The sequence below is a fragment of the Ammospiza nelsoni genome, chromosome 3 (genome assembly GCF_027579445.1).
Source record: "Ammospiza nelsoni isolate bAmmNel1 chromosome 3, bAmmNel1.pri, whole genome shotgun sequence".
NCBI lineage: Eukaryota > Metazoa > Chordata > Aves > Passeriformes > Passerellidae > Ammospiza > Ammospiza nelsoni.
Genome location: NC_080635.1, coordinates 65807207 through 65833026, shown reverse-complemented (window position 1 = coordinate 65833026; position 25820 = coordinate 65807207). Strand labels below are relative to the sequence as shown.

At 39.6% G+C, this 25820-nt stretch overlaps 1 protein-coding gene across 1 annotated transcript in view; it reads left to right on the top strand.

The window, feature by feature from the left end:
* Nucleotides 1-25820, top strand: part of SLC35F1 (solute carrier family 35 member F1) — a 228532-nt gene that overhangs the window by 176932 nt on the left and 25780 nt on the right. Inside the window, exons 3-6 of the mRNA XM_059469282.1 lie at nt 2702-2829; nt 15451-15610; nt 20844-21000; nt 25229-25281. Coding sequence (XP_059325265.1) covers nt 2702-2829; nt 15451-15610; nt 20844-21000; nt 25229-25281 — 498 coding nt within the window. The remainder of the gene's footprint in view (nt 1-2701; nt 2830-15450; nt 15611-20843; nt 21001-25228; nt 25282-25820) is intronic.

Below are 25820 nucleotides of genomic sequence, written 5' to 3'. Positions count from 1 at the left end.
TATCTTCCACTGTTGCCTTTTACTGGGTGTTTTCTGCTAAACTGGGACATTTGAGTGTGGTGACTCCATTTCAGCCACCTGTCAAAACCAGGACTCCCCTGCCTCTGCCTTGATCTGCCCATAGCACTGGACTGAGTCACTGCAGATTATCATCTTCCTGCTGCCTATCTCCCCAAAAGGTCTCCCACTTTGGAAGTGATTCCTGAGCTTTTTGCTCTGCCCAGCATTCTCAGCAGAAACTGCTCTTTTGATCTATATCAAAGATAAGTTACCGTATATCAAGTATTTTTCTTATTTTCATCAAGAGCAAAGGAAAAAATCAAGAAAGCAAAAAGAGAGAACTGTGCGTGCCAGTTTAAATTGTAGAAGAGTTAATTCCCATCACTGGAAACTCTCACTTTGCCCATTAGCCAGGAGTCATAGCCATACATTTATTTTTAAAGCTGACTTGGTTGGCCACGTCTGAGCAATGCAGTGATCTGGAAATGGAAGAAAGCACTGGCAAGCCAAAGGCACCAAGAGATCTTAAGTTGTGTCCAGTCCTGGCTCAGGCAACCTACTGCCAGTGCAGCTCTTGGGCCTGCTGCTTCTCTCTGCTTTTGTAGATAACATCAAAGTCCTTTTGTGACAAAAAGGGATTCAGGTGGGATTTCCACTGTTGGCATAGAGACTGCAGTTTGATCTCTTCGATTTTTTTGGCTTTATCTTTACAGTTAAAATGAAAAATCACTCTGCAACTTTAACCACATCTTTCCATTGCATTGCTGTTTTCCAGTTGATGCTTTAAAGGCATTTTCTGGGCAGTATAAAAATTTGAGATACAGTTTCAGTACCTGTAAAGGATTTATCTTACAATACCTGTAAAGGACTTAGTGTGGTTTACCCTGATTTCAGTATAAATTAGGACAACTAATCTCAAATTCCTTTTAAAAACCTCTCCCTAAATATATTTTTTAAATAATGGAAATAATTCTACATGCTCAAATCATCATAAAAGTACATAAATGTAATCATAATTATGTCTGAAGGACAAGATTTAGTAAGTGTAACAGGGAAGTGTGGTATGATTAAATGTATTTACTCATTATTCATTGTCTTAAGTATTACTCTACTCACCACCTTGTTTCTGCTGTTTTTCTGCTGCTTACTGAAAGAAAGAGAGGGAAAGAGGAAGGAGGAGGGAAAGGAGACTTCTAGCATTTACAGTTTTGCACTCAATGTCATTATTGCTGTAACAAATAATTAGGCTGTTGCCTAATAATATCCCACTGAATGAGTGTATGTGTGATTAATCTGTTAATGAACAAACATGGAATTATTCAGATGCTTAATTCAGGTGAACCCATTCAAGTCACTCTATCAGGGCCAAGCTTTAGCAGCTATGATTTTTGAATTAACTTTTGAAGTAGTTATCTGTTTTAGTGTGTTTAAGTCTTATAAGATCTGAGATGCCTGTGCTATAGAGAGCCTGCTCTTTCTGCCATGGTTATAGCAGCCCATATATCACCAGGTCCATTTGAACCAGAGAGTGAACACTCTTGGGATGAAGGAAAGTTATGAAGGAGAATTGGGAAGCCTGAGCAAGGCCTGGTGGCAATGGACAAAAATTATCCATTTCTTTTGTGTTTTCCATCACCCATTTTGGTGATCACAGGCAATTGGAAAAGCTACAGAAATATGAAAAAATCTCAGAGTAGTGGAGCTTGCTTTGAAAGTTCCAAGAAAGTTCAAATACCATTTTTAGTACTTTGGCAAGACAAGTAAACCCCAGTTAGATTCCTTTCTAGGCTACAGACTCTGAAAGACTTCCAGTCCTCCAGTGTTCAGTCACAGTCTGCCCCTTTCACAGAGAAGTCTCATCATGTGTGGAACTTACTGTAATGCAAATAAGTCATAGGTTTGCCCACCCTAATTAATGAGCTGTTTGCTTTTGAATGGAGAACAACAATCCCTAGTCTACCATGAGGAATGCTTTGACCTTTTGAAAGTTGTGGGTTTGATCTGCAGACTGTATTGTAGTGTCATTTTTCAAGTGGTGAGGATTAAATACTGGGTGATTGACAGGGTTCCCATGGAAGGCAGCAAACCTGCCTGCTTTAGAAGAAAGATTCTGGGAGCAGAGCAACTGCCACCCAAACTATGTCTCAATGCAGCCTTTCACAAAACAAGTCTGATACTTTGAACCTCTAGGATGAGAATAATCATCCTTGGAGCAGGATCTCTCCTATGCCCATATGATCCTGTAACTCTCCTGCTCTAATATTCCATCATATTTAAAAATACTGCTGATCTCTCACCCTGGCAAAAACCTGTTGCATCATATGTGCAGCATACAACCTTTTATCAGTGTATATGGAAAGTGTAAATGCATTATATTTACATTTATAAATATTTATAATTATATTATTATATATAATTATACTTTATGTTTATAAAGTATAAAAAGCATAACTACTCTATTCTTTAGCACTTTATATGTGCACATATATGTGTATATATTACTTTGGCAAGCTGGCTCTTGTAATATCTGCTAGACAAATAAGGTGTGTTAGTTTTCACTTCCTTGCAGTACCTTTTTGTATATTCTGGCTTTCAACTGCTTAGTGTAAATGCGAGAGATCTAGATAATTTTTCTGGACAGGCAGGTATTTGGGGCATGTAAACCTCACTCTTACATAATTGTTCTTGTTTACTTCCACAGGAGAAGAAAACTTGCTGGCAATTTTGAAGAGGAGATGGTGGAAGTACATGATCCTGGGGATAATAGATATAGAAGCCAATTACCTGGTAGTCAAAGCTTATCAATACACAACTCTTACCAGTGTACAGGTAAGGACTCAAAGCATTTCCTCTTTTGAGGTAAGGTAATAGGTCCAGAGGGGTCAGTGGTGCAGTATCCATTGGCTTCAGTGAACAATAGCTAATTGCTGCCTCTGACTTCTGTGTACCTTTTAATGCTGACTCATAAGACACATTTTTTCATATTGGACTATTTTAATTATTCAATATTTTCCAAACTGTACAAAAAACATTCTGACTTTCATTTTATTTCTCTGTGCTAAGCCATTCATAACCACATTTTTGTCATTATCTACGTAATTTAATCTTTTGAGGAAATATTTTCAGATTAGCTGAAATATTTTTCTCACTTTGTATTGTACTTGGAGAAAACACAAGCACTTCTTTTAGGGTTCCTTAATTAGATCTGAGTTTCTAAAGGTCTGCGGTGGGCTGACCCTATCTGGACACCAGGTGCCACTCTATAACCCTCCTCCACAGCTGAACCAGGGGAGATGGAATATAAGGGAAGTTTTGGGGGTCATGATAAGGACAGGGACAGATCACTCACCAGTTACCATCACAAGCAAGACAGACTCAGCTTGGGCAAGTTAGTTTAATTTATTACCAGTCGAATCACTCACATTTTCCCCCTACTCCAGTGCAGCATCCCTCCCAGAGGATACACTTCTCCACCAACTTCTCCACTGTGAGTCCTTTCTACAGGCTTTGGTTCTTCACAAACTGCCCCAGCACAGATCCCTTTCACAGGTGCAGCCCTTCAGGAACCAGCACCTTCAGAGAGGGTCCCCTCCAGGCTTACAAGTCATGCCAGCAAACCTGCTCCAGCTTGGGATTCTTTTTCCATGGCTCCACAGGTCCTGCCAGCAGCTCTAACACGGGGCTTCCATGGGATCACAGCCTCCTTTGGGCAGTGCTCCAGCACGGGGTTCTGCACAGCCTGCAGGTGAATCTCTGCTCCACATGAACCTCCATGGGCTGCAGAGGGACATTCTGTCTCATCATGGTCTGCACCATGGGCTGCAGGGGAATCTCTGCTCTGGCACATGAAGCACCTCCTCCCTTTCCTTCTGCACTGCCCTTGGTGTGTGCAGAGTTGCTACTCTCACACGTTCTCACTCCTCTCTCTGGATGCAGTCTCTGTTGGCCAGGGTTGCTTTTTTCCTCCCTGCTTACCTGTGTTATCCCAGGGGTGCCACCACTGCCATTGCTGGGCTCAGCCTTGGCCAGCAGCAGGTCCATCTTGGACCCAACTGGCATTGGCTCTGCCAACTTCTAGCTGCTGCTCAGAGAAGCCACCCCTGCAGCCCCCACTGCTGTCACAGCCCTGCCAAGCAAACCAGAGTATGTTTAGGATCCCATAATTAGATCAGAGTGCAAAAGTTGTCATTAAGTAAAATGAATGCAGTTTTTATGAAGAAGTCTGACTTCAGTGCAAGCTGTTAAATGTGTTATATAACAGCTCAACTGCAGCTTTCAAAAAGTGCAGTCCCTGCTAAAAAATTATATGCACAAAAGCTAGGGTACTGATTTCTTCAAAGATACAATCTGGATATTTTATATATAAAACCACAAAAGAATCAGGCTCCTTCAACTTAAGTGGAAAAGTGAATAATAGAAACATTTTTAAGATTCTGGAAATTGTCTGTCTTGGGAAATCATTGAATACTTAATTGCTACGTTCTAAAACAAGCCTAGTGCCTCTTTACATTATCTTTAAATAACTGAGTAGCACTAGGTAGTGTTCAATGTATTTTACACCTTACTTACCTGAAGTTTGCATTAGAGTTAATAAAATAAAGGAGCACCAGTTAATGTTTTGCAGGATCAAAGCTAATTAAGAGTATATTTCTTCCATAGCTGAAAAGCAGTGTTGGAAATCCTGAGCTTCTTTAGCTGAATAAGAAGCGGATATAGAAGAAAACTATGAATTCAAGGAATCTGAATGAGGTTTATGCTAAATATTCACAAGTGCCTCTGGCATCAGAATCCGGGTTTGAGGATTCATTGAATCATGCCCAGACAATGTAATATTGTTTTTAACACTTTTCCAAATCTGATTACTTAGTATAGAATAAAGCTTAAATCCACATAAATCTCATATACTCGGATTTTACAGACACTAAAAGCCTCGAAGAGAAAAGCAAACTGAATTGCTTCTTTTGTGTGATTCACTCACAGCAAGTATAAATAGTGGACTGAGCAGGATGACTGGGGTCATTAAACCCCATCTCCCAAAGCCACCAACAAGCACATATCAAAGGTTCGTCTGGCCAGACCTGTGACCCCCCACTTGCAGAAGATTCAGATCCTGGAGCCAGCAATGCAATGAGCATGGCCTTTAGTGTATTATGTCAACAGATTAAAAGTTACAGTGTGAAAGGGAAGCAGGCAGGAGAGTTCAGGGCATTGCCTGTGCCTCGGCAGGGAATTTGTTAGCTGAAATCATCCATGTTCTCCTTTTAAACTGAGGGGGAGAGAGAGGAGTGGTGGATCAGGAGAGCTGTCAGAGGGCACAGACAATGTCATGTCCATTTTTAGACCTCTTCCACATCAGAATTACAGCAGAGCTCAGGTTTTTTTCCTGTGTAGCTTGAAAGAAAGAACAGGTAGGAACTCGAATCTTGTCAAGCTTTTTTTTCAGTCACGAAATGAATACAGGGTCACCTTTTCCCATAGCTGTCCTTATTTGCTGGGATACATATGGAGTCACTGGGAATACCTGCTGCATTTTAAATTCATTTTATGCCCTAATAAGAATGAGCTTCTAAGTGACGAGCCCAAAGATACAATGACAATGGGACAAGTATGAGGTAATGCATTAAGATGTTGAATCAAATGACACATTTTCTGAAATGTGGCCAAACACCCTATTTCATTTAAAGATGAAACAGAAGTAGCTCAGGGAATTATTCAGCATTGGTCTAAGTGTGTTGTATGAAATGAAGACCTTAAAAGTGGAAAACAGAAGATGAAGAAAACTTTTCCTAGAATCTGATTTTTGAAGAAGGAAACAATTCTCAAGAGAAAGGAACTCTCTGTCCTGGAAGGCTTGATCTTGCAGGAGCTCTACCTGTAAGGCCAAAATGCTTGCTGGCACATAGCAAAAAATGTTCAAATTCTTTCAGGACTGAGACCCAAGAAGCTATTGCTACCTGCCACAAATCCAAGTCTGCCTGAAGGCTGTGGGAGCTATCCCTGTGTACACAGTGGGCTGAGAATTGAGCCCTTCAAGTCAGTTCTGGGGGATTTTATATTAATAGGATGTACATCAGGGCTTTTTTGATGGAGAAAATGTAAGACTTTTTGGAATTGTCACTTGAGTAAATGAGAAATTTTTCAGTATTTTTATAGTGGTGGTACATGGACCATTTTGGTAGGATGTCAGTTTTGCAGCATATCCCTTTTTTCACATGACATCTCTGCTCCATCATGCAAAACTAGCATGCAAGTGTGCAGTGCTTGTGGTGCTTTTAGGCAAAAAACCCCATTACACTGGTCTCAGCAGAAAACCAAAGCTTAACAGTAAAAGTACACCTTTATTGCAAATGCTTTGATTTCAGCTTCACCAAAAAACTCTTAGCATTCAACAGCTTTGTTTGCCAAGTAGATTTAAACTCTTAGGACTATCACAGTTTCTAGTTTTTACTCCATCCTTTTGTTTTTTAATATTCTATATTATTTCATCATGGTTCCACAAAAAAACCTGAAAATGGTGCCCTACTTTTGTTGAGTGTTTCACGCCCAAATTTTCCTATATTTTAAGATTTTCTTTTGGCTTTGATCTGGAAAACAGGATTTTCTAATAAACCTTCCTACATATCTTTCTCCAAATGCCTTCAGAATCACAGTGAGTGAGAACATGTAGGCACAAATCAGAAATGAATGTGGTACCTAACCTTTACTTTTGGACATGCTTCTGATTATTTCAAATCCTCCTGTACTCTATAATTACTATCAGAGAATGTGGCAGTTTCATAATAAGATGAAAGCAAAGTACTGTGAAGCCCAGAAACATAATTTTCCTCTTTAAAAAAAAACCCAACAAACAGCTAAAATACCTCCCTTACAAATTAGGTGACATAGAATTTAGATTGAAAATCAATGCACTATTTATGTTTCAGTCATTTCAGTGCAGGTCCTTTGCTAAGGATAAAGTTCAAGTCACCCTTTTTAAGCACCAGCAGTGCAATCCAAAGACAACTCGGTTCAATGGAACAATGCAAGGAACTCACATCTAACTGTCTACAAATCTAAAATGTTGTGGACATCTATTATCCCTTCCCTTGTTGCTCAGAGCAATCTGGGGGCATGAAAACATGTTTTAGCTTATCAGGTTGCTGCTTCTTTGGTAACTTTAAGCTCTGGCTCTTTGCATGCCCAGAGTGGTTCTGTATTGATGCAGAGAGATGCCTAAATACCTGCCTCCACTGAAAACCCTGAAAGCTAAGTATTGCTACATCAAAGTACCCCAAGGAACTCAATTTGTTTGATATGATCTTAGCACGCCTCAAGTGCTTGCAGAAAGCCTGGAGTGCTTTCCAAATTGTAAGTGTGGAGCCACCTTTTTCATTAAGTCATAGCTTTTAAAGCAGAGGCACACAGAAAGGGCTTGACTTAACTCCATCTCAGCTGAGGGCATGGCAACTCAAGCTTTCAATAACCATGAAAATGCTCAGGCTAGTACATAAAAACTGTTCCCCAGAGGGTACTCTTAAAAAACTGAGTCAAGTAAAAGACACAGGAGTTTATAAGTGGATCAATTTGATATCCAAACCCACCTATTTCGGGAAGTACCAGAGATCAGTCACACTTAATATTATCAGAAATGTGTGTGTTGATTCCCAGATGGCCCAAACTTGTGAAATGATCTTTAGTTTCTGTTTGTTGTCTTACTCTGACTTGCAGTACATTTTGCAGCCTTCTTGCATGTCAGCTGTACCAGATACAGAGGGTACACTGAGCACTCCCTTGGACACCAACACCTGATCCCATGGACTTGTTTTAGAAGCTATGTAGAAGCTTAACTTTTGGACTGCTCTGGTAATGCATGTCATATTTATCCTAATGGGTTTGAAAACAACCCTGATGTAGGCCTGTGGAAGGTTTAATAACAATTCAAGAAGGATGTTTTGATTATTCTTAGAGACAGTTTTACACAGCAGATAAAATTGCGTCCCCCAGAGGGAATGAAAAGATTCTGAAGTTATTGCAGTTACTTAGATCTAGGTATGAAATTTCCTTGAAACTGTTTTAACTTCAACTTGCCTGTACTGCATTTACAGTGTATCATACACACACATCCTCCCCAATCCATAATGTCTTCCACTAAGCCTGTTAGTTGTAATCTTTTCTGCCAGCACTTGCTTTCTTATCAAAACCATCAAGCTGTGTTATGAAGCAGACTGCCCTCACCCTTTTACAACTCCACAAATTGATTAGCTCTCCTTGCTCCAATACATTGTTCTATCCATCTCCATATTACACTCTTGTTGCACTTTCTAGAGGTTATCCTTTTTCTATATTATGGCATCACACAGAAATCTGGATTATTTCTGCAACACCTTGCATAATGTTAGTGCAGAGTACGCATACAATGTCATAAGAAGAGAGGCACTGTCAAGGAGACAGAGATGTTTCCATATAGCAATTTGTCTGGTAATTTATTCCTTGGGCAATCATGCCTTTGATTGGCATGATGAAAACAAAGGTAGTATAAGCTGGGATTTATAGACACCAGGAGACAGGCTATAAAGCTATGATGCTGATGTTCTCAGCTCTTAGATCACTGTGAGGCTGAGCAGTACATCACACTTCCAATTACCTCTGGCAGTTTTCATATCTCAACAACAGCCACCAGAAAAGGAAAGGAGTCAGCAGTAAGTGCTTATTATAGGAGAGCTGGATGGCAATAGTCTTTACTTTGTTCTTGGTCCCCGTGGACTCAAAGTACATTGAGGAAGAAGGTTTGAGATGGGTTTGAAGCAAATCTGGGAGGCAGGGAGCAGGGGATGTGCAATGTTGAAGTTGTTGATCCACTTTTTTTGGTGGCTGCTAATGTGAATTATCCCAAAAGCAGAGATAAATTCCTCTCTTTCCCTTCCTCCTCCCATCCTATGAATGTAAGATTGACCATACTTTCCTGTTCTGCTTCAGGGCAGTGAGGAAATAGAGCAATGTTAATAAAGTTTGCAGATCAGCATTTTGTGGAAGTGTTGCATGCTGCACATTTATACTGTGAGAGGCTATCTTGTGTCTGATTTATTATCAGACTTTCAGTTACTGTTCTTTTAACTTATTACATACCTGTGGTGTGCAAACCAGGTCCTACAGTTTCCACATTCTCTGTATGTGGGTTTGAAGTCAACAGACCTCTCACTATCCAGAGCTCCTGCCTCTACTGGCAAAATTCATCCAGAGCCAAACTTTTTACTAACATAAATATGCAAAATCTCATTAAATTCAGTGGAGCTGTGCCCATTACAAGAGCAGAGGTTTTGGCCTCCTGTGCCCGCTTTGCACATTTTGGCAGGTGACATGCAAAAGCAGAGGTTTTCCTGCAGGAGAGATCCATGAATTTTCTTAGGCTGGGACCTCATCCCTCACAGAGGTAAAGCAGGTGGTGACATGGAGAAGTTTCTAATGTGTAACCTTGAGAAAATGATCTGCCCAGCTCTTATCCAGTCAGCTTACTTTGAGAGAAGCTAAACGGAAAATGGGGGTGAGGAGTGATTCTGCAGAAGCACATGCCTGCTGGCAGAACTGTCTTACAATGATCTTTTTCTGACAATGGTATGTAGAATCAGAGGAAGAAGTCAATTAAAGGAAAGACCATTTCCATGGTCTATTTGTTGGTAAGTTTTCCTGGTATCTGCACAGATCTGTGTAAGCACACCTGGAGTTCATGTATGGAATGATTAGGTATTTTTTTAAAGGAGTAAAAATGTGATTATTCATGTCGGCAGTAAGGCATGTCCTTGTGTAGAGAGTTTAGAGCAGAGGAACAGTGGGTTGGATGTGACCACCTTTCATTTAACATAACTTCAAGAAACCACTAAATCTCCTTCTATGTGCACAGAAAGCTGAAGCTGTGAGGTTCCTCATCTCAGGTTTTGATACATACAAGTCAAATAGAGGTTAAGGTCTTTCATTAGTCAAAGTTTCAAGTGAGTTTCTGTGTCCATAGGGGAAAAAAACCACTGAGAACAGATTAAAGAATTACAGATTAAAGAAACTGATAGGAACAGTTCTGGAAGCATTAAGAAAAAAATTGGAGGTCTTGTGGGCAAAGTGGAGAAGACTGGGGGCATTCTCCTGGCTTTTGTTTTTTCTAAGTCATGGAAATACATGTTTTTACATTTTTTTGAAAACAAATTACATCACTGGTTCTTTCACCAGTCTCCATACCTGAAGTACTGTACATTTTGACTGTATGAAAAGTTAATGGTTTCACATTAATTTTGTGATTAAATAAAAGCCATGCAAGAAAGTGGTAAAGTTGTGATGAGGTATCAAATAGAAACTTGAAAGATAAAAATGATGCTCCTTTTTTTATTTGAATTGCTTGAAATAACCCTGTCAGAGATGCTGCCAGCCTCCACACCTTTCCTGCAGAAGGTTTTGGTTGCAGAGCAGTATAATTGCAATGCAGCTCCTCTGACAGCTGGCATCCAGCTCTGTGAAGGTTCACATCTCATCTGCTTTTGTTGAATCAAGTGTGTGTGATATTGTGAAGGTGGTCTAAAACTGGAGGATAAAAAGCACTTGAACAGGCAGCAACCCTTTTTTTCCTTTGGAAAAAAACCCAAAAACCCAAGTAAATAACAGAAGCTGTGTCTCTCACTGGCTATAGCACTTGCTGTTGTATTGAAATTTCCAGGTCACATGCTGAAATTGTGTGGCCATCACGTGTGCTTGACCATACAATGTGCGATGGATGTGACACTGGTTTCACTGATCCCCCTGCTCTGGAGAGCAGGGGAAGAGGAGGCTGCGGCTGATTCTCCGCGTGATTTGCTGGAGGGCAGCGCTAATGAGAAACCCCTAATGTGAAAAAAAAAGGCTTGTAACTGGGGGGGAAAATCCAATGAATGTTTAAAAGGGAAGATTCAGCTCAGCTGTTCCCATAGGGAGTTTGCTGACCAGCTTTTTTCTTTTTGATATCACTGCAGATCAGCAGTTCCCTCTGTACTACAGACCTCTCTACTAAAGCTTGCCAGCTCTCCCTTCCAATGATTTGACAGAACATTCTTGCTGTAGATATGCAGACATGCTGAATTTGTGAGACCAGACACTAGATTTTTACTATTAGCAAGAGAGTATTTGTCTTTGATTCACAAGGATAATAATTTAACAAACAAGTAATCAGAGGAAATAGATTTCAACAATGTGTTTCATCAACAGATGCAATGTGGTGTCTTTTAGAGTCGAACAATAACCTTCAATTTCTACAACAACATAACATTTTTATAATAAAAAGAAGTTTCTATAGAGCAGTATATCAATAGATTACGTATTTTTGTATCCTGCCTTCTAAAGCAGCACCATTCAGAGCTGTTACTGAAGAAAGACAGACAAACACAGCAATGTCAAAGAACGTGGTCTGCACCACCCCATGGCAACACAGAAAATATGTTTTCTTTTAGGTTAGTGAGATATAATGACTTCTATCATTAACAGAAATGTTGATTAAAATCAGACCATTCATTAATTTGCCTTAACGACAGGGTATAGGTAATGCCTTTTGAATAAACAATTAAAAGGAAGGAAAATATTGGACATAATTGAGAAATATTGATAAACAACTGACCTTTATGTGCTGTAAATGAAATTTAGCGAAGCATAATCTGTCTTTGTGACTGTGATAAACAGAAAAATTACAATTAGGTATAATATTTTTTCTTAATAGCTTAAATAATTAATAACAAACAAAGAAATAAAAAAGGCAAAACATCCCATCAATTAAAAAGCCCTGTTGCAGATGAGGTAATCCTCAATCTCTGTGGAATATATGTGCATTTTTTCTTCTACTAGACAGGTTTATCTGAGGAAAAAAAGAAAGGCAGGGCGAATTTAGACCTGGAGAAGTGAAATTTAAAGCAATACCTGAAAAAGAGTTAATAATATATTCTAGGTTATCTTATTGCTTACATTGTAGTAACCTAATTTATTTCTGTCTACCTCATTCTTTAATTAAAGGTATAAACTAAGCACAATTTAAGAACTATATAATGTCAGTTCACATTACCTACATTTCATGTTTGTATCTATTGATACTGCATCATTCCAAATAACAGTTTGTGAATTAGACTTTAGATTGCCAGCCCAAGGAGGCACTTTCTGGCTGTTATCAGCATTGTTTATTTGTGAAAGGTTCTGTTCACGCGTCCTTTCATGTTACTGCTTAAAAGACACTCATTCACATACTTGAAAGCATAGGTATCTTTAAATATTTATGGAACGAGAGGAATTTAAAAAATCTTCCTCTAGAAGACTGTTAGTGGGAATTTGCATGTTGAAGTACACATGTGGCAGGTACAAGCAATGTTTAAACTCACAGAACAATTTAGACTCATAGAACACCCCAGCTTAGGAGAGCCCTCCAAACTGGTCCAGCCTTTTGTGGGAAAGGGAGCCTAGGTGAGATTATTTAGCACCCAGTCACGTCTTGAAAATCTCTGGTGACCCTACCATGTCTCTGTGGAGTTTGTTCCCACTGTAAAAAATTTCTTTCTTTATTGAGATGAAACTTTTCCCAGTGTAACTTGTGTTCCTTGCCCCTTGTCTTTCCTCTACTCCCCTCTGATGAGGCAACACCTGGAATACTGCATCCAGCTCTGGGGCCCACATCGCAGGAAGTCCATTGAATTATTGAAGCAAGTCCAGAGGCGGCCACAAAGGTGATTAGAGGAAAGAAACACCTCTCCTCTGAAGAAAGGTTGAGAAAATTGGGATTGCTCAGAATGGAAAAGAGAAAGCTCTGGGGTGAGCTTGTGGCAGCATTTCAGTGTCTAAAGAGGTCTACAGGAGAGCTGGAGGGGGACTTTTCATAAGGGCATGTGGTGATTGGGACAAGGGGTAAGGGCTTTAAACTGGAGGAGTGCAGGGTTAGATCAGACAGTAGGAAGAAATTGCTCCCTGTGAGAGTGGTAAGGCAGGTTGCCCAGAGAAGCTATGGATGCTCCATCCCTGGAAGTGTTCCAGGCAGGTTGGTTGGAGCTTTGAACAACCTGGTCTAGTGGAAACTGTTTCTGCCCATGGCAGGGGGCTTGGAACATGGCCATCTTCAAGGTCCCTTCCAATCCAAATCCTTCTATAATTTTGTGATTCTATGATTCATAGAATCATAGAATTTTTGTTAAAGAAAGATCTTCCATCTTCTTTATGTCTTTCCATCACATTAACTGATGGAAAACTGTGGTGAGGTCAGAGAATGGTAAGTTAAATTCACCTGTTCAATGCTGCACTGGGAGGAAATGTGGCAGAGGCCTTCAAACCTTCAGGGAAAGCTGTCAGCAGGGAGAGAAGTGCCTGCTCTCCTTGCTGTTTGGTACCCCCTTTGGCAGAGGAGATGGCTGTAGTGTGTGCCAGTGCAGCTGCTGAAGGACAGACATGCAGTGAGTGCAGGCACAATGAGTGAGTGTGGAGTGGCACAGGAGCTGTTGAGCTGTGCCCACATCCCAAAGGTTACACCAAAGGGTGTCTTTCCCTCAGATGCCCAGGATTTAGTGTGTGTGCTCAGTACTCCTGCCAGCAGCCCTGCCTGCCCCCGGAGATGGCTGCTCCCAGCAGCACAGCTCCTGGAGCTGTTCCTGTGGGTGGGGAGTGTTGCTTGTGTGTGTCTCTGCCCAGCCCAGCTGCCCAGAGTGAGCTGGGTACGCGCTGGGTGTGCTACGGGGCAGAGCAGAGGCCCCATGCAGGAGAAGAAGCTTGTTCCAGTTCCATCAGACTTTGTCCCTTTTTGTGTTCTGTCAGTAAAGGATGGAGGACTGCTGCAGAGAGTTTTCACTGTAAACAAGCCTGACCATGACTTTTAGATGATTAGCTCTCACTTTAAATGCAGAACCTGCTTTTAGCATCGACTGTTCCCATTTGTAGTTTCCCTCGTCTGTTCTGCACTCTTTGGGACTGTTTAGGCCTGCCAAGAGAAGCATGGTCCCACTGATACACTGGTTTTCCTCTGATGCCTTTTGTGTCTCACTGTCTGGGGAAATCTTGAAATGGATGGGTTTTAACTGCACGCTCCTGTTTTCAAAGAAAGTTTCAGGGAAATTATTCTCAGTCCAAAAACTGTTGTTTTTTTTTTGTTTTGGTTTGGTTTGGTTTGGTTTTTTTTGCTGATTTCACAAATGCAATGCTTATTACATATGTATCCCACATGCAAAAAATAGTTTTCTAAGAAGTAAAATTCTTGGAATAATCCAAAAATCTTTCTTTCTTCTAATAACACATGGAAAGACAAAGAAGTTAAAAGGGGCTTGATCTTTATTTCATAACAGTGCCCTTAGTGCTAAATCACACTGAGAAAGCAAGTAACATGTGATGGGTTCAAAAGGAGGAAAAATCAGATAACATCACCTAAAATAAAGGTAACAATATCTGGAGTGTTTTTTCCAGAGCTATGGACACAGTTGACGGTTCTGCTTCTTTGCTTGGTCCAGACATTTTCATTAGGAAGAAAATACATGTCATACTGCTTTGGTGCATGCTGCATCAATTGGCAATGAACAGTAGTGTATCCTGCCCAATCTCATCATTAGTCCATAGAATTGCAACTCTTCATTAACTGTATCCTTTTAGGAAGTGGGAAACTTGACTTTAGTCAAGTTTCTTTGGGTGTTTCTTATACAGGATTTTTGTTTCTTGGTGACATAAAGTTTAGTTTCTAAAATATATTTTAATTTGAAAATCTGAAGGTCCTCTCACAAACAGTTGGTACACTTTTTTTTTAACACATCTTCTCTGGACCTATTTCTTGATGTCTCTGAAAAAAACCCAAACAATCAAAAATTGCATTTTTTAACATTTCTTTGAGAAATTTCTTTTCAAGGGTATATTGACAAGAAGAGCAAGTTTCTTGTGCTGCATGCAAAATGGGGGTTTGGGATTTTTTTTCCTTCAAAGGCATATGGGACTCTCTTTTCACAAAGTTAACAGTGGCCACAGGGGCCAGATTTTTCATAAGCATTCTGCATGCAGAAAGCCCCTAATTTATATAGACAGATTAGACAGATTTAATAAATCCAGTCAACTTGTGTGTTATGAACATTCTTAATATCTCAGCCTGAAATGACTGAATTAAAGTGTATGTCTAGACTGCAGGAAAACTACCTTCCTGGAGGTGAGGGCCAGATGGAATGGTGTGACTCTCTTTTGGCCCAGGTTTTCTTCCCATAGCTTTGAAATATGCATCTGAATCCAAGAGCAGTGCATTTGAGTGCATGTTGAGAGCAGCAGCTCCCCTGAATTAGTGGAATTGGCATCGATAGTCTTACCCTGTGTCTGATGTATGAAAAGCCACTTGAATACACTTGCTCTTGGTAGAAAGTGCTAAATAACCCTGCTTCCTTCTGCTGGATTCTGTCCTAGTACATCAGGGCAAAGTATTTGCAGGTTGATGTGTTCTTGATTTTTCTTCTCTTTTTTTGACAGCTCCTAGACTGTTTTGTGATCCCAGTGGTGATACTCCTCTCCTGGTTCTTCTTACTGGTACGATACAAGGCAGTTCATTTCATTGGGATTGTGGTCTGCATTCTGGGCATGGGCTGCATGGCAGGAGCAGATGTCCTCGTTGGGAGACAGCAAGGAGCAGGTAAGAAAGAATGGGTTGTGTGGCCAAGTTCTGTTTAGAGAAGCCATTGACCACTGTGTGTCAGACTGGGGCCAAAAAGTGGGGAAACTTGGCAAGAAAATCTGTACCTTCATGGATCCAAAGCACTGCACTATTCAGAGTTGTCTCTTTGTCAGAGGGGCAGAAAAGGGTCACCACTTACAAGTCAGCAGTGCTGCAAACAGGTTTCTTGGGCCCTGTGCCTTACAACCCTCTGCAAGCTGGGGGGACAAGCTAAATATTTGTAGTTTTGTTCTCTTTTGGCTTAGCTGTTGGACTGCAAACCTCAATAGCTTCCTTTCCAAATTGGATGCATTTCTGAGTTGTAAGCACCTCTCACATCCATTGTGTGCTTACTTCTCAACTTGGCTTGTTTTTCTACAGAGGTGGGATCACTTGGTAGGTGCTAAAACACACTGAATCTGTATATTACCAGTTGGGTTTTGCTCACAATCTCGTCCTAAATCTTTGGGACTTTACAGTAACATTTTTGAAAAGAGCCTCCTTGTGTGTAAAATGTTCTTTTTTTCTGTGTGGCATCATATGAATAATGTGTGTGTATGTATTAATGCAGACTAGACAGAGTTAGATTTCATCGATCAACTTCCCCTGTCACATTGATTTCTCTAGTGCCAAGCCAAATTATGTGGGAAGGCTGGAAATTCTTTTCAAAGATTGTCAATTAGGCACAGTTTTCATTCTTAATTAAAAGCACTGAATTGTGAGCAGAGCATAATACGCCGGGATTTAAAATTCTTGAGTCAGCTTTCTGAATACAAATGCAAGTGCTGTAAAAACTGCATTTGCCAGAGTGCTACTAAATAAAACAATGGAGTTGGTAACAGTGCTCGTCATATCTCCCTACCCCCTTCTATCTCTGTCCTTAAACCTGAAAGGAGACTTCTAGTTACTGGTCTCCTCCAGAAGTGGCCTTGCCCCAGCTGAAAATGAAATAATATACTCTGTACTATGTAACCAGCCAGCCAAGGCTGTGTTGGGAATGGCTGATTTCAGAGGGATTGAGATTTCAAACCTGGGTTCCAGAAGAAGCATCCTGTGTCCCAGCAGTCTAGAGAGTGACATGCTTGAGCGGGTGAGCTGTGGATCAGCAGGAGCAGGCGGGGCAGTGGAAGCAGACAAGGAACAGATTGAAGAGCACTGACACTTTGCCATCCCACTGCAGTAATTAGATGTTATGTGCCATGTTCATTATTGAAGCATGGGTATAGCTGTTAAGTAAATTTGTCCAGAAAAATTTGTGAACATGCATTATTGCCTTTTAAATTGGACTTACACATGAAAAACTGTGTCCATGCTCATTGCTATGCAGAGAGACTGCAGCTTTTTTACTTTTTTTAGTAGCATAATGATGTTATTAATGATGCTGTCTTTAACAGGGTAAAATAGATCATCTAGTTTAATTTCTTTAAAAGGCTAAAACTACACATTAGAATGTACAAATAGAAAGAATTAATGGCAGGAAGAAAAGAAAAAAATTATTGAAACTCTTCATTAAGAGGTTGTACACCATTTCTAGGACTGGAAAAACTAAAGTAAGGAAGACACCAAAAGCAATGATACATCATTAGTCCTCAGTAAATGTCTCTGTTTATCTTATATTTTAGGGGACAAGAACTATTGATACCTGTGTGCCTGTGTTGACCACACTGCTTACTGTATTAGAAGAGCCATAAGGCTCTGCTAGGTACCCACAGCATAAAGCAATTTAGCCTGCCAACACTTACAGTAAGGGAACATGAATTTAGAATGTATCACTGAGAAATTAAAAGGTATTTTCCAAACTGTCTGCAGGAATTAGGTATAATGTGCACATATGCTTTCAATTTTCGATTGTATTCTCACTGATATTTTGCACATTACTCAATGGGAAAACAGTTACTATAAAATATTTAGAGTTCCATCATCTTACATGCATAGTATACCTGAAAAAACATTATTCTGAACTATGAGTTACTTTCACACTTCTGGTCCTGCTATACACAGGTTAAACCACTCAAGTCTAAGTGTTTCATCCAGGTTTTTTAAAGCATTTCCTTGCTTTAACTTACATCAGTCTCTGGAAACCAGTCACATCAATCCTGCTAATATGCATATCAGTGTTCAATTTAAAATGGGACACATCGAGAGTGATTTTTAGGTATTATGTTCATCAGTAATTACAATCAAACCAAAGAGAAATGCCTCTTAATGGCAGGGGCTAGTGCAAAAATGTGACAAAGAGGCCTATTGGGAGTGTGAAAAGAAATCATGCCAGAACACAGTTCACATTTTTGAAGATTTGTGTTGCACCATAATGCTATAACTAGTTCCCAAAACACTAACTCCACTCTGGACCATATGACTTTTCCACAGAATATTAAATATGGTAACAATCATGAAAATAAAGCTTGTTTTGCCAGGCTATGCTTTGTGTGTCTCCTGAAGAATGACCTACACCATTAAATTGGTGAAATACAGCTTTATTATCCTAAAAGTCTTTAGAATGCATCTAATTAGTTGATACATGTTTTTTTTTTAGCAATGAAACCAGTAGAGGCATGTGGATATTACAGGCATGAAAATAAATCTATAGGGATATGTCAGTCTTGGGGGAAAGTTCCAAAGTCTCAGCCTCTCGAGGAAGCAAAGATAAGGCATTTGACAACCAGAATAGTAATTGCTAAGAAAGAAAGCAAAAACATATTTTACAACATTTTTACACCAGTATATAAAGTTTTGGTGCACTAACTCCTTGGGTACCATGTATTACTCTAGTCACTGCATCTCAAAAAGAAGTCACCAGAAAATAAACCTGTATAAGATATGGAGGAAAATGAGAAAACTGTTCAAGGGCATAAAATGGATTCAGATGAAGAGACTGTAGCCAGACTGGGACATTCCATTTCCCAGTGAAGGCAAGAAAGAGACCTGTGCAAGTATATGAAGTCTTCAGTGATATGGAAAGGGTCAATACAGAGTGATTTTTAAATATTTCTCAGGAAATTATGGGATGATTCATACAATTTTGAGGTATCCAGACTAAGTTAAAAGCATGAAGTACTTCTTAGTAGTTGACCAAAAATATACAGATTTTACATAAATTGATGAAAGATCCCTCCAGGTTCATCAAATTTGATGGCCTAATGCAACTTCTATCTCAGAAAATGCCTGATCTACTGAGAAGTGGCTGATAGAAGTCCCTCTGTACTCCCCTGTTTGTTAGTGTGCTCTCCTCAGCCGCCCTGTGCTGCTGAGTACCCGAGGAGGTTCCAGTGTCAGAGTCTGGTGCTCTGAACAGAGCTCAGCTCCCTCTTCTGGGAGGGCCCTGAAGGTTGAGGCTCACACTCAGCATGGGAAGAGCCCTTTGGGAAGAGCTGTCGGGGTGTGATGCTTGAGGCCATCCCATCTGTGTGAAAATGCTCAGCCTCTGAGCTGCTTTTGTTTCACAGATGCAAAAGGATGATATTTTTGTCCCAGCAGGAGCTCTAAGGTCAAAAGCTTTTTCAGCAATACTTCCCTGAAGTGTCAGTGAGTAGCTGCAATAAATACCAAAAAAGTGAGCTCAGTGAGGAATCAATGGAGCCACTGTGAAATATGAAATGCATCAGGGGTATGAAGAAGTTCTGTAAAGTAGTGATGGCTATTTTAAATTAAGAACATCTTCCATTACTAATTGAGGAGAAGACTAAAATCTTTTTAACAGAGCAACCAAATCATAAAAAGATAAATGGTCAAATATAAACATGTTGCCAGTCAAGAAATTCAGTCAAAGACTGGATGAGTATGTGAAAAACAATTGTAGCAGTATTTGCTAAATACACAGAAGCCACATCTCATCTGAGCTGAAAAATCTTGGAAACTGAGAGAGTATTACTGGGAATATTTTACATTTTTCTCCATTCCTATTGTCCTTAAACAACTTATACTTTTCTGGTGCTTGTAGCCAGTGTTGGAGACAGGATTAAAGAACCCTTGGTCTATCCTCTTATGACAGTTTTTATTATCAAAAGTTTCTTCCCCATAGAAAGCACTACAGTTTGGAATGATAACTGAAGGCTTAAAAGACCTCCTTAAAGAAAATTATTGAAAAGATAATTTTGAACCAATTAGAATGTTTGGTTTCCATTTTTATTTACTGCATTGTATACTGCAGTGTATATTTTACAAGTCAATTGAAACAAAACTTTGAAAGACCAAGACATGCAAAGTAAATCATGGTATTTTAAAAGAAAACAGGATTTCTTTTATAAAAAAAAGCATAGTACTTCAGCATTTCTGCTGAAACTTTTCAAAGAAAAATCCATTATAATCCAGCATTTCAGAATATGGTTCTGCAGCAATATCTGACAGCTTTGTGAAGCTGTAGCTCTTGTAGAAATAATTTAACAAGCCATATGTGCAGAGGGAATTGCATGCACCAGTTTGCAAAGCTAGGGCCTCAGTTTTCAAACTGGAACTTGATCTTGATCAAATGTCACTGCAGCTCTCCCCAACACCCAATAATAAAATCTTCCAAGGCTTAAAAAGATTTCAAGCAGTCTTTCATAACAAATGTTTTAGTAATTCTGTATACCTGGAGGTATTGAAAATACATCTTCTTGTTCTTTGCATGCATTAGATACTGCTATGTTAATTGAACCTCTTTTAGAAATCTGTCCTTTTCATCACCCTGTCTACACCCCATCCTTCCTCCTCCCTTTCTTGTCAAACAGCTCCATGTGAGAATGAGGTCAATATTAGGTTGTAATGATTTCTTCAATCATTTCACAGGTACACAGAATTTTTTGGTTGTCCTCAGATCTAAGTACTGAACATGTTTTAGACTGGTTAAATTTCAAGATGAGATGCAAACTGCTCTATAGAGTTGAGTCATACACTCTCTGCAAAAAAAAAAAAAAAGGTAGTAATAATAAAAAAGGATCAGTCTCTGAAGAGTGCCACTTGGATTCTATACTTTTTTCTGCAAGGTTTTCAGAATTTTTTGGCTTCTTCTTTCTACAGCAAGGTATATGCTCTTCCTCTGTCTGACTGATGCTGGCGTATTGAATAAAAACCGTTCAAGTGACAGAATATTTGCATTCATTTTATTAACGCAGATAAGGGCTACGTAGTGACTGAGTAATGAAATATGTTGGGAAGAACATGCAATAGTTTTGGACAGAAGTTGGTTGTTTTGAGGCATTCTGATTTTTTTTTTTTTTCTATTTATCCCTAGGTGAAAATAAACTGATAGGGGACCTCTTAGTCCTTGGCGGAGCCACGCTGTACGGCATCTCCAACGTCTGTGAGGAGTACATCGTCCGAAACCTGAGCCGAGTGGAGTTCCTGGGCATGATCGGGCTCTTCGGCTCCTTCTTCAGTGGAATTCAGCTGTGAGTGGGCAGGTTTGAGCTCAAGTGCAGCTGTGGCCTCCATTGAGATACATTAACAACTCCTTCAAAATTAGCCCTTTCCTGTGGAGAGCAGGTGTCCTCTAATCTTGGAATTTGCATTGGTTTTCATATTTCGTATTGGTGATTTGAATAATAGCACAGATTTTTACCCAAGTACTCTAATTCAAGGACCATTGTCCTTGAGTAGTCACTTAAAGAGGGAGAGGACATGTCACACCATCTTGCTGCTGGAGGACAAGTGGATGCTTCACATATTATTCTGAACTGTGAATAACAAAATCTACAGCTTCTTCTGGTTCTATTTTATACATTTTAAAAGTCCCCTTGGTTTCTAAAAAGGTAGAAAACACATCCAGTCAGAAAGTATTTTATTGGTTTGCTTGTTCTGTAAAACTACATTATGATATGGAGGAAATCATGAAAAGCCTTTAAGAAAATGACCTTTTCACTTCAAAATATTTAGCACATAGGATATTGTTGCATGGATTTCAGGATCTACGGACTCTGGTCTATATCCACATGTACCTAAGAGCATCTCAACTGCAAGGCTAATAGCTGGAAGGTGGCTTGCAATGTTGCAGTACTGTGACTGATGTAAAAGTAGCCCTGCAAGATTGCTGCATTTTGTGCAGGACTGTCTCTGGTGCTTTTAATACAGAATGACTTTTGGCTATTAGTCCACAAAAAGTTACTTCTCTACAGATCTAAGCTACTCTGCTTCTAAGAACAGGGGCTGATCAAAAAAGCCACAGCCCATTAATTCCTATTTCAATGATTCTATTTTTTTTTTTTTTTTAGCTAGAAAGATTAATATATTTATAAGGGATCTGAACAAGTGTCTTAAAATTATTTATGTTAACTAGTTGCCATACAAGAAGTTCCCTTTTAAAAAATATGGAATTTAAGAGCATACAAATGTGCCTAGTATCTTTGGCTGAAGCATTCTTTTATATGTTTGTTTTTAAGTAGATACTAACATTCTGAGGACATCAAAGCAGTACCCTTGTCTTGCTCTGTGTGTGTAAACTGTCATGTAAATGTCTCATACTCCAGAATTCAATTGTTGTGTCATTCCTCCCTCTTGACCCAAGCAGTTAGTCACAATTCAAGGTCTGTGAGCTGTTCTGCTGGTGAAAATCTGGTTTTGGAATAAGGCATCTTTTTATAAAGAAGAAACAACTGAAAGGAAACAATAAGAAACCATTTCTTTGATGAAAGCCCTAAGGTTTTTCTATTCAAACTTTGGCCCAACTTTGGTTCACTCCAACAGGTTTTTCTCCAGCAGCCTCTGCAGCTTTTTGCTGATACTGCTTTTTGGGCACCTTCTGGAGACTCAACCACACTTGGTTCATACCTGTGCCTTTTTCTTCCCTTTACCTGTAATGAATAGCAGAAGTCACAGTTATTTGTTCATAGAGATTATATCTAACTAAATATAACACTTGCATCAAAGAGAAGCCAATTCCTCATGTTAAATTTGCAGGCTCTTTCTTTGAAAAACTACTGGCCACTTTGGTGCAATATAGGACCTTTAGATCCTCTCAACTGAAGACTCAACTGGAGTCTTAGACTGTAACATAAAATAAACACACATAATGCCTGTTGTGCAGCAAAGGAGGAAGAGCTAAGGTGTCAGGGGAAACAGTGAATTAATGAGTTGACTGATTACCCAGACATGGTGGAAAGAGTTTAGTATGTTGAGTATGATTAAAGCAGGGAGGAAGAATAAGAGATTAGTTTACGAGAGCTGGGGATGTCATAATTACCCAGCAAATGGAGATAAGGTTATCTGATGGAATCACATAATCATAACATGGCCTGTTTTCTAATGCCCTCCTGAAGGTGATTCTGGTTCAAGCTCCAGGCTGCTTAGGAACTTGTTAAGTTGATTTCTTGGTATCTCCAAGAATGGTACTGCCAGTCATGCTGGGCAACCTGTTCCAGTGTTTGACAATTTTTTTCCTTTGATATTTAATCAGTTTTCCATGCTGCAATTTGTGTCCATTATCATTCATCCTTTTGTTGTTCACCTCCAAGAAAAGTATGATTACCTTGTCTGTAACTACCCATACCCATAGTTAAGACAGAAAATTTATCGTTGTGTCCTCCTTTCCCCCAGCTTAGGCTTCTCTTCTTCATGCTAAGCAAACCCTGCTGTTTCAGCACCTCCTCTTACATCCTGTCCTCAACCTGCCTGACCATTGTGATGGAATTCCACTGTACTCTCTTCAATTTGTTATTGTCTGTCTTGTTCTGGACAGCTCATAATTGGATACAGGCCTCTAGCTGCTGTCTCACAAATCACATCCTTCAGCTTTCTGGCCAGACCTTTACTGACACAGCTCAGGATGTTGTTGCCTTCCTCTGCTCCAGGGACACATTGCTGAATTGGGTCCAGGTTGTCCACCAGCACTCTAAGGTTTATTGCCGGAAAACAATTTCTATCCAGTCAGCTCCCAGCCTGTACTGTTTCTTAGTGTCACTCCACCCCAGTGCAGGAGTTAATACTTGCTTTCCTTGAACTTCATGAGGTTTCTTCTTGCCCTTTTCTATAGACAACATTGTACATAGTCCACACATCTGGTCCATACCTCTTGAGTTTTGGAAGATCTGTAAGGAAATCATGTTGGAAACCTTGCTAAAGTAACAGTAGGTTACACACATACTCTAATTCATTTCCTGTCCTTTATTTACTAATCCAGTCACCTCATCAAAGAAGGCAGTGCTCTTGAGAGCACTGTGCTGGCTCTTCCCACTGGAACCCATCTTCTTCATTTCTTGCAAATGGCTTCTGGGTGGATTTGTTCCATAATCTTCCCAAAGGTTAGCATAATCTGGCTGGCCAGGCTATACTTTTTGTTCTGTGTTAAACCGAATGTTGCATTTGTCTCTTTTCAGTCATCAGGGACCTCCTCCAACTACCACAACCTTTCAAAATCATTGTGATTCCAATTCTTCAGTGCCTCTGGCATCACTAAATGGCCATTTCTGACAGAGTTTCTCTCACTCCTCTTTTTTCACAGATCATAAGGAATCACAAGCCATAGCATATTGTTTTATACACCTTTTGTATTGGCTATACAATAATATGAATGCAATGTTCCTACGTTTAAGTTATGTGAAAATTTTTTTTCCAGACCAAGAGATGTTGCAGTTTGTTTTCATTATATTCTTCAGGAATTACTGATGAAAGAAACATATACCTTATGCATGCAAAAACACCTATAATTTAGTTATTTTGCAGAGAATATAGTCTTATTATTCTGTACACAGTATTAGATTTGCCTCACATCAGCAGCAAGCAAATTAAAATTTCCAGGATGCAACTCTTTAGACTAGATTAATCTGGAAGATGCTGAGCTCCTGTAGTTTTACTATTAGATTTGGTCTTCCACATACCGCCTTTCCTACTAGGTACTTTGTTTTTCAATCTGTATAATTCCGTGTTTTATACTTGTTTAAAATAGTGTCCAGACCAGCATGAAGAGTTCTGCACAGTTGGATTTATCTGGAAGTCACACAGACAGGGAAAGCAGTTACCTGCACGAAGACCTAGCTTGGGAGATATCTTATCTCCAAGGGTCTGTTTGCCTGGATTGGGAAGAGCTGACTTGTTGGCACCTTAGAATTGTATGGATCTGTGACTTTGATGTTAATGTACAGAACAAGATTTACAAGATACTGAGAATGGACTTTTGCAGGTTTGCCTATCCTTTGCTTATTATCCTGACTTTCCCTGCTGTGACTATTTGTTTTCTCTCAGTGTGTAACAAATCACAGGATGCTTCCCAAACCAGACTGTGATATCTATTTATTTTACACTGCAGAGCTACTGCAGTGTAAAATAAGCTATTACAGATATATTATTAATAATTAACATTCAAAAGGTTTCAGAATATTAAGTCAGAAAAGTACAAGAGGATTGAACATTTAGGGGAATGGGCAAGTAGAGCAGGTATATAGAGAGCTGGAAATAAACCAGGAGAAATTGTATGCTATCACATCTGATTACTACCCTGAAGATCTTTCAAATACACAGACACAGGGATAATGCCAGAGTAGATTAGTAAACTCTTGATTGCATTTGGTTCCTACAGAGATTTTTTGTTATAAGGTTATTTATGTTGTTTCGTCCAGCACTTGAATTCAATGAGTGGAAGTAATTTAACTTCTGTTCTCTTACATCAAATTTTTCCTTCTCTTCTAGTGCAATCATGGAACACAAAGAGCTGTTGAAGGTCCCCTGGGATTGGCAAATAGGTAAGAACACACTTTACCTCATGGGAGATGGTTGCTGAAGGAGGTGTGGAGACAGCCAGCATTTGGGGAGGCAGGCACAGAGTTTCAAGGGAGCCAATGCTATTAACCAGTGGCTTTTCCACTGGTTACTACCAAAGGTTGAGCATCATAACTGCTCTCAAACAATCTGTCCTCCATTGGTGTGTTGTGCCTTCCCTGCAAAATCAGGTTAAGCATATGAATGCTGTAAGATAACCATTCAGACAGACGTGAAGTAAAACAATAGTGGGGTTCCAGTTCTAAGATTGAATGCAACACTGGGGCCATAAATGAGGCAGTCATTAAGAGCCAAACCTTTCCAATGAAAGCCAAGGAAAGAAAATGGAGCCTAACAAAATAACCTAAAAAAGTACTTGCAGTGCATATTATAGCCTCATAAATTCACTTCCAGGAGGAGCATTTTGTATGGAAGTGATTTAATTGCTTTCAAAATAGTTTTGGCGGAATAAGCAGATGTGTCCTTTTAGACAAGTTTTGGGAGCATCATGCCCAATGAAGCA